At 37.0% G+C, this 9,787-nt stretch overlaps 1 protein-coding gene across 1 annotated transcript; it reads right to left on the reverse strand.

The window, feature by feature from the left end:
- Positions 1 to 2,896: 2,896 nt before the first annotated feature.
- On the reverse strand, positions 2,897 to 8,864 carry LOC138162770 (mis18-binding protein 1-like). The gene is made up of 4 exons (XM_069090191.1): positions 8,684 to 8,864; positions 7,411 to 7,498; positions 6,074 to 6,125; positions 2,897 to 4,754 (listed from the first exon to the last, which is right to left on the reverse strand). Exons 1-4 carry the CDS (start codon positions 8,782 to 8,784, stop codon positions 4,651 to 4,653), a joined length of 345 nt encoding a protein of 114 aa, XP_068946292.1. The 5' UTR covers positions 8,785 to 8,864; the 3' UTR covers positions 2,897 to 4,650.
- Positions 8,865 to 9,787: the final 923 nt, after the last annotated feature.

Here is a 9,787-nt window from a genome sequence, read left to right on the forward strand (position 1 = left end):
GGAATGGGTCAACCTTATTCCTATTGAATCTGGCTTGAGGGAGGGAAATACACACTAAATAGGGGATCTCACCCTCCAGGAGAATAGGGGGGAAGGGGATGTGAGGGGGGATGATGGAAGGGAGGGCAGGCTGGGGGGGAGGGAAGTTGGAAGCACCCACTTGTGAAAAGGGACAGGATAAAATAGAGAATAGAACAAGTGGGAGATGGGATAGGAGGGAGGGAAATATAGTCAGTCTTTTACAATACATCTACTATGTTATTGTTTTGCATTAGCCGCACATGTACAACCTATACTGAACTGCTTGTCTCCCCAGTGGGGGTGGGTGACAGGGGGGAAGGGAATGAATCTGGAATTGAAAGTCTTAAAAATCAAATATTCAAATATATATATATATATGTGTGTGTATATATATATATACTATTATTAATACCATCTTACATGTTATTAAGAAAAAAAAAAGATATACAGGCACTGAGGCACAGACATCCACTGGAAAAGTTGAAACGGGTATGGGAGAAAATATGGGAGAGAGCAGATTGGAGGTGGGGATATCATGTGGGACTGCTGTTTTGGGGGGATGGGCGAGGGAAAAACGGGGAGAAAATTTGTAACTCAAAATCTGGCGGAAACGAATGATGTAAATCAGAAGTTAATAAAGCATTAAAAAAATAAATTTAAAAAAAATTTAAAAAAAAAAAAGAATGTCTAATTGACCTTCCCCATGACAGCCATCCAAACATTTGAAGGTAGTGATCCTGGTCTTCTTTGTCTCTTCTCTAGGCTAAACATCTCCACTTCCTTTGACTGATCTTCATGACATGTTTTCCAGTTCTCTTATCAGGGTCATGGTCTCTGGTCATGAAACAGAGTGTATGTCATTATTAAGCACCTGCTATAGGCAAGGCACTGTACTAAGTACCTTTACAAATATTTAGGACATTATATATTTTTTTGGCTGTTAAGCCATACTATTGTTGACTCAAATTGATCTTGCAGTTCCGATTTTGTGTATGTAATTTTTTTTTAACCCAAGTACATAACTTTCTATTTATCCTTATTAATTTTAAACTTATTTGATCTGGCCCATTGTTCTAGCCTGTTGAAATGTTTTTGATCATGTCATCCAATGTTAGCCACTCTTTCCAGCATTTTGTCATTTGAAAATATGACAAAGAAGCCATCTGCTGAACAGCACAAGCCCAAGGATAGAGGGATCCCTGGGACCTTCCATTAAAGACTGCACTCCACGTTGACATTGACTCATTAAAAAAGATTCTTTTGAGTCCAGTCAATTCTATCCAAGTACATGTAACTATTCTTGTGTAGTCCATATCTTCAGCTCATTAAGCATATAGCATGACAGATTATCAAAACTAGGACAGGGAATGGAGTTGAGATTACACTGGTATAGGGAACCCCCCTGAGGGAGGAAACTCCTTCTACCAATGCAAGCCAGCACCTTGTCTGCAGAGAAGAGAGTTGCCTAAAGTACTGAAAGCTTGGCTTCCCCAGGGTCACAGAGCCACTATGTTCCACAGGTGGGACTTGGATCTACATCTTCCTGGCTCTGAGGCCAGCTATCTGCTATGCATGGTGCATGCTATTAAGCACTTGCCAAAATTATTCATTAAAGATTTTCTGTTAAGCCAGTTCACATTTGTTAACTGGAGGAAAAGGGTTCATAAAATACAGGAAGGCAGTTTTATTAAAATGTTTGCAGATAAGCAAATAAGCGAAAATTCAGGTGGTTTGGTAAGGAATTCAGAAAAAAAAGTAAATAATATGCTACATATTGAAGGAGGAATTTTAGGTCATTGGTTGGAAAACCTAAAGCACTATTTTAAAATTCAGTATAAAATCAAGTCATTTGTATTCATCTTAAGGGACTGTAGTTATCCCAAGGAACTTAGAACATACTTTCCCATTTAACTCGATCGCAGAGCATGGTTTTAGAGGATACATTTGGAGGCATTGGTACACCATGAATTGCAAGTTTACAATTAAGTTGCAACTTGTAATTCTAGTTCTAATGACTAATCTTCACTATTATCTTGATATGTCTGCAATGGGCTGGCCCAGCTATGATGGTCACAATGCTAGCTTGCTTTGAAAGCACATTAGGCTAGGTAAATTCTGTGCAAGGATTGCTCTTTCAAGGGTGGTGACTAAATTACTACAAAATCACTCATTTAGAAACTGCTGTTAATGTACAGAATTTGGTGAATTTCCTCTTTCAAATCATTCCTTTAGATCCTAACAACACTAATTCAGCATCAAAAATATTTTACAATTCCCAAATTTATTCAACTCACCTTATTAAAACCATAGTTAATTTTGGGAGGTAGCATGGTACACTGAAAAGCAGTCTGGATTAAGAATGACAAGTCCTGGATTCCAAATCTTCCACTAATTTGGTAGTGTGGTCTTGGGCTAGTCAGATTTGTTCCCACGTCTCCAAGAGTGTCTTGTGAAGTCTGGCCACTTATCTGGAAGCTCCCTTTAAGAATTTTCTATAAAATTTTGATTCAGCATAGTCCTTTTATTTTTCAATTTGAGATCTATCCAGATTTCATTCAGTATCTTAATTTGTGGGTAATCCCATCATCCATTACAGGATAGTTATCACATGTCTATCTTACTCTTCCCCTTATGGAGCTTCTATAAATCCCACAACCTTACTACTCACTAAATCCTTTCTTGAAGACGATGGAGAGGAGGAACTTGGAAGGAAAAGGTTTTTGCTTTTTCTCCTAAAGCCAAGGGAGATTTTTCGGTTGGGGTGTGAAACCGCATAGGAGAGGGTAACTATTGGACCATCACATACTTCCTAACTCAACTCCAAATTATCAAGCCTACTGCCACTCAATGGCCAGGTCAAAATTACACTGACAAATACAAAAACATCAGAGCTTTATTTTAGAGCTAAGCTGGTTGTGGACTAGATGCAGGTGAATATAGACTGTAACTGCAGATGATGGTCTCCATGCCAACTTCTAAAACAAGAGAATGAAAAAATTCTTGTTTCAAAAGAGCTAGTTTGAGACTGTCATTAGTAGAAGGAAAAACACTCACTGGGATTTGAAATGAGTTCACATACTAGAAGACCATAGCCCAAACTTAAACCTGGAATGTGACAGGTAATATTCTAACTGAATTTGCCTAAAGCCTTTTTTATAATGTTTTCTAGTCATCTACCATTGGGACTCACCTTCTGTACTGGAAATGCAAATTTGGAAGATCTTCCCTGCCCCTAGGCTAAAGTGCACCTGAAGCCTTGGGTGGGAGGCTTGTTTTTCAGTAAATACTTCTTGATTGGCCAGTGAGTCAATAAGGCTGTTACATTTTTTTTTTTTATTAAGCAATCGGGGTTAAGTAACTTGCTCAAGGTTACAAGGCCAGTTATTTCTGGGTGTGGTGCTGAGTGTCCGAGCCCGGGATTCGATCTCCAGGTTGCCCCAACACTGGAGCCGGTGCTCTTACTCGCTGAGCCACCTGGCCGCCCCTGGCTGTTACATTTTCTGAGCCAGGAGAAGGCTATATAAGCCCTGATGTGTAGCTTTGTTTTGGGACTCACTTTGAGAAGTGTTCTGTGATTTGATCTGAATTTTGGGAAGCCGTTCTTGAAAGTCCCCCGGCTTTGAAAAACCCAGATGTGGAAACCCAGATGTTGACTGGGTATGGATGTAATGGTTGGACAGTTTGGAAAGCTGTCTACTTGATCTGTTAATGTCTTGATAATTCTGTCTGTATATTTTGAAGTTCGGGGTGCTGACCTTTTTCCCCTGAACAAGGTAAACGATATATGTCTGACTGATTAAAGTAAGCTTGTTAACCCATTTTGAGTTGCTTTCCTTTATCAAAGCAGATCCAAGAACCTGTATGGGCAGCAAACCCTGAGGACGCGCTTGGGGTGCTTGCCGCTACACCTTCACAGCCAAATATACAAGTATTAAAGAGTGCAACAAAAGCTATTATTTTGGGGCCCGAGTATCAAACTAGTAACTACTGTCTATCTTGGATTGTATGAAATCTTCACTCAAGTTCAGCATAAAGTTGAAAAAAAAAAAAGAGGTGTAAAAGTAAGTTGTATCCCAGAAAGGCAAAAAGCAGGTAGAACTTCCAATGTTAGAAAAAACTAGATCCAACATTCTATGAAAGTTATACATACCCACATGGGTATGTTTGGCATTACAAGGCTTCTATGAAACAAATAAAACAAACAAACAAAATCAGTGTACAACATTTGGTGAGAATTTCTCAGGGTCAAAGGGTGTGGTTTTTCCTAATACCTATTTGAAACATCTCATTCATAGAGTAAACAGACCAATGTTGCAGAAGATTTGTCAACTATATATACATATATATTTTTAACATCAGATAAACAATCACTTACAAAAAGTATTTACAAAGAAAAAAACCTTTTTTACATTTTTAGTTAAGATGTGCATGTCTTTAAAAACTAGTAAGGAAGGTAAAAAGAAATGCTTAATTTGTATACTAAACAGAAAAGTAAAAAAATAAACATTTATGTAAAACAATCTCACAAAGAAAATATTTGCATTTCAAATTAATACAAATGCATTGTACTTTATATACAAGTGTGTGTTATGGTGTTAAATAAACTCTAGAATTCATGTGTTCTGATTTTTACTCTGCAGAATCAGAGTTGGAGAAATAAGTATCTTGTTCTTCTTCATCAAAATTCAATTTTGTTGTATGGCTGAAGAGTTTTCCAATATCAGATTTAATTCCTGTAATCAGAAGAGTTTTAAGAAAAGAGATGAACATATTTTATGTGAATGAATGAAATGCAATAAATGGAAATATCTTAAATAAATATGGCAATACAACAAGGTCTCTCTTAAAAACTTCAGAACCGACTGTGTGACACAGGAGACACTGGCACAGGACCACTCAGCATGGTATGCCCACATCAGAGAAGGAGCTGTGCTCTATGAGCAAAGCAGAACTGAAGCAGCTCAAAAGAAATGTGAGATATGCAAATTTAGAGAATCTACCCCAAATGTTCACATGGACTATTTGTGCCTGACCTGTGGTAGAGCATTCTGAGCTCATATTGGTCTGACCTGCCACAGTCGGATGCACTGTAACTTGACTCTTAACATGGTGATGTCACTGGTTATCTTTAAGAATAAAGGACAACTACTATTTTACCATGTAGTCCACATTTCTCTCACCATCTTTTCCACAAGAATAGTATGAGAGACTGCCAAATGCTTTGCAGAAATCTAGGTAAACTACAAGATTCCCTTGATAACCCAGAGACTAGTAATAATTCTCAAAAAACCCCAATAAGGTTCAATTATGCAAGCTTTTGGTGATCATCCTTTCCTAGGCAAGAATCATTCCTTTAATAATGCAGTCTAAAATTTTGCCAGGAATCCAAGCCAAACTTACTAACTGATCTACAGTTTGTAGCCTCCATTCTCTTCCTTTTTGAAAACCAGGACTTTTGCTCTTCTCAAATGCTGTTGTACCTGCTTCTCCATCATCTTTCAAAGCTCACTAAATCAAGAATCACATTTTCAAGTTTTTTCTCTATCTTGAGATATAATTCATCTGGGTTTGAAGATTTCAAGTCATCAAGGGTAGTTTAATACTCTCTTACTATGTACCTACTTATTTTAAATATCAACTCCCTGTCATCCATTTTTTTTCTGTCCTTTACAGTCTAAAGGTCATTCTCCTTGTCAAGGAAAATAGTAGCAAAGTAAAAGTTAAGTGACTTTCATTCATTATCATTATTCATTCCATCAATCCTGAGCAGTGGTCCTATCCCTTTGTTTTGATCCTCACATTTTTCCCCAATATATGTAAAAAACAAAACAAGACAAAAACTTTTCCTATCATCTTGAACTTATTCTGAGCTCTGGCATGCTTGACACTCTTCACAAGACCATCTCATAAGCATGGTAAGATGTCATGAAGTATATTTGTTTTAAGCATATCTATTTTAAAGGTTATTAAAACTTCTTCACTTCTTAGGAAGGGAGCACTAAATGCTAATTTAGTCCTTCTTTAGTATAACACTGTATGAAATGTTACTGACCTTTGTTTAACTGAGTTCTTCTAGATGGTGGAGATGTAAAATCAGATACAACCTAAAAAGAATCACAAAACCTCAGAATTGGATAGGACCGGAGGCGTCCAACCCAACTTATACCCAAATAGGAATGCCCTCTAACACATACCCAACCAAGAATTTTTTGCATAAAGACCACTAGTGAATGGGGAACCTACTATGTCCTGAGGAAGCCTATTCAATTTTTAATTTTATTTTTAATAATTCCCTCCATTAGGAATTGGTTTTCATCTTAATTATTTAGTATACATTCCTAAATTTTCTATGACAAATAATATAAAGGTGATTATACTGGTACTCATAGTAGTTTTCTGAAATTATTAACTGCCCAATACACTAAATTAACTGGTGCCTTAGAAGAGTTAATTCACCTACGACACATTAACTTCATTCAATAGGAACTTACTGAATTTATTATTTTAATGATGGTTTGAATAAAGAGTAAATAAACAAATTTAAAAAGTTGCTGGTACAGGGCACTACATCAGAGATTGGCTCTTCAAAGTCTCTGCCAATACAAAATAGTATTTGTAAGGGATGGGAAAATGGAGTCTAACGTGTAAACTCTCAGTAATTATAAGGCATTTTAGGTAAAATAAAGTCTAAAAGTAGTCTGTATAATTCTAGAATCACAACGTTTTAGAACTTGAAAAGCCCTTTGAGATCAATGAGGCCAACCCTTTTATTTAGGAGAAAGCAAAAGGTCAGAAAGTGATATGCCAAATTGGTGGTAGATTGTAGGTTACACAGAGTCAATGGCAATGCCAAGGCCTAAGACTCAGACTTAAGTTAACTTCCATTTTAGTGTTTTCTCTATCATACATGACACTGATTTTCAGCTTAAGTGAACAGTATCCATATTTTTTCCTTATCAAAAAACAAAAGTTTTCATTTTTCACAGAAAAAAGGTAAAAAAGGATTTCAGAAAAATCTGAGTTCTGTCTGCATCTTAAAGTATGATTATGGCTTTCTTTTTTGATATGCTAAAGAAGCTCAACCAGTCTCAAATTGGCTACAAAACTAACTGTGCCATGAGTGTCACTCATGGTCACAATAAAGCTGGGCTCTCTGAATCCCATAGGACATAAGATAGGATGAATGAATAAATGAAATTAGATTAATATTAATAAGAATAAAAAATGAGGGTGACTAGGTGGTGCAGTGAATAGACCACTGACCCTGGAGTCAAGAGGACATGAGTTCAAATCTGGCCTCAGACACAAAAACTAGTTGTGTGACCTTGGGCAAGTCACTTAAACCCAACTGCCCTCCAAAAAGAAAAAAAAAAGAATAAAAAATGTTACCAGTTTCTTCTTGACATTGGCCCACACCATACCACCATTACTTTTATTCTCCTTTTGCATTTGAAACACATATTTATCACAATCTTTCCTGCAAAAATACAAATTAGCATTTCACATGAACACAGATAATCCATGAGGTCCAATTAGTTACAGAGAAACTGTTAAATTGACATAAATTTTAAATTGTGTTCAGTCTAGAAAAAAATTTTCTCTTTATTTTTATAAAAGCAAAGTATTCTTAAGCCCACAAACTAAATGTTTAACTCAGATTCTTTTAAAAGCACCAACTTGCATGTAGATTTGCAAAAGCAACTTTTAGGAAATCACAATGTTTCAAAAGTTCTAAAAATTCAATAAACCTTTATCAAGTTTATAGTATATGCCAGACACTGCACCAGATATTAAGGACATTAATAGGCTGCAAGCTCTGAATTACCAATATAACACAGTTACCAAAAACTTAATGCAATCTTAGACTCTTATTAATAAAAACATAACATCCAGAACAAAGGATGCAATAGTCCCACTCTATTCTGCACTGGTCAGTCAATAGTTAGAATATTATGTTCAGGGGTAGCTAGGTGGCACAGTGAGTTAGAGTGCCAGCCCCGGAGTTGGGAGGACCCAGGATCGGTTCTGGCCTCAGATACTTAACCACACAAAATAACTGACCACGTAACCTTGGGCAAGTTACTTAACCCCAACTGGTTTATTAAAAAAAAAAAAAGAATATTATGTTCGATTTTAGATACTGATTTCACAAAGTACACTAAAAAACAGTAATCTGTTAAGGAAGACAACTCTGATGACTGCAGGTCTTGACATTTTAAAAAATTTACTTTCAGGGGCAGCTAGGTGGCAGTGAATAGAGCACCAACCCTGGAGTCAGGAGGACCTGAGTTCAAATCCGGCCTCAGACACTTAACACAAAACTAGCATGTGACCTTGGGCAAGTCATTTACCCCCAATTGTCCTCCAAAAAGCAAAAAAAAAAAAAAAAAAGAAATTTACTTTCCACCATGACTAGAAAATATACCTAAGCAAGTAACATAGATACCTAGGGAAGCAAAATTGGTTAAAGAAACACTGGTATTACAACAACAAAAAAAGTACTCTATAGTGATTAGGCCAAATGTTAGAGACAGACATTGTCTATGGAATTAAATTACTTAAATTATCTATGGAATAAAAAGGAATTTTGTTTGTTCTATTTTATTTTTCTTTGAAAGTTTTAAAAGATATACTATTTATCCCCTATACAAACATCTATTACCTGTTCACAGCTTCCAGCATACCAGGGCTGACATGCTGACACTGGGGGGTTTTTGCCAAGGGATAAATAACTGAAGATGGAGTTGTTGGATCTCTGTCCATATGTGGGAAATCATCATCCTGACTGACTTCAAAATTTGGTAACTAGAAAAGAAAACGATAATGACTCACACATACCTTTCTTATTACCTCTGTATATTTATAAGGAACCAATGACAAGTACACATATAACTAGAAAAGGAAGTGTGGCTTGGTCACACAGAGAGAATAACAGACAATGGAAGGATGGCCCCACACAATTTTGGAAACCTTGAAAACACTGATCCACCATGATTCACTGGCTACCTCCTGACAGGGAGGCAATGGACTAAGATACATAATCAGATATACAATTTTAGACATGGCCAATATGGACATTCGTTTTGCCTATGTTTATTTGTGACAAAGATTGCAAAGAGTAGTATGGGAAAAAAGTGTCTGATAATTAAAAACAAAACTTAGAATAGTTCAAGTGTTGCCTGGTAGAATGGCAAGCAAAGGAGTATTTAGCTCCTTGTTTCAGTTATTCAAGTATTTAGAACCTTGTTTCAGCTCTTCAAGTGCCTTTGAGCCTCACCTGTGATTATATCAAGTCTTTGTTAGAAAAGACTACCTGTGAAGCCCACAGTGGGAGAGACTTGCCAAAGACTGGAACAGGAAGGACATTAGAGGTGGGCAGAACAGGGAGGAGCTGATAACACATATAAAAAAGCTTTGAAGCACAGCTGGGACTGAGCAGAACCAGGAAGGATGGCTGTGGTGTCCGCACTTTTATCTGCTTGTGTTGATGTTACATTGTCAGACCTGTCTGCTGATAGAGGATGCTGCTGTTGTTACAGAAGCCCTGGGACCTTGCTGCTGGTTCAGAAGCCCTGAAAAAGGACTTTCTTGTTGTTTATTTATAGAAGTCCTGGAGGAGGGTTTTACTGATGTTTTCAGAGGTCCTGGGACTTTACTGATTTCTCAGACCCTGTTTGTGGGTCTGTGTTGATTTCAGAGGCAGAAAGTGAACTGCTGATGGTGCCAGCAATGTGTATGAATTTTGTTGTGGCTCTGTTAAGTTTTC

Source organism: Petaurus breviceps, unplaced genomic scaffold (assembly GCF_028583685.1).
Source record: "Petaurus breviceps papuanus isolate PSGF00001 unplaced genomic scaffold, PetGlider_PUasm1.0 120810, whole genome shotgun sequence".
Taxonomy (NCBI): Eukaryota; Metazoa; Chordata; class Mammalia; order Diprotodontia; family Petauridae; genus Petaurus; species Petaurus breviceps.

Coding starts and splice junctions, on each gene's coding strand:
- LOC138162770 (XM_069090191.1), bottom strand. CDS start 8,784: ATGGACAGAGATCCAACAACTCCATCTTCAGTTATTTATCCCTTGGCA. Junction 6,126..7,410: donor CCAATGTCAAGAAGAAACTG/GTAACATTTTTT, acceptor GATTCTTTTTAG/GTTGTATCTGATTTTACATC. Junction 4,755..6,073: donor AAGAACTCAGTTAAACAAAG/GTCAGTAACATT, acceptor TTCTGATTACAG/GAATTAAATCTGATATTGGA.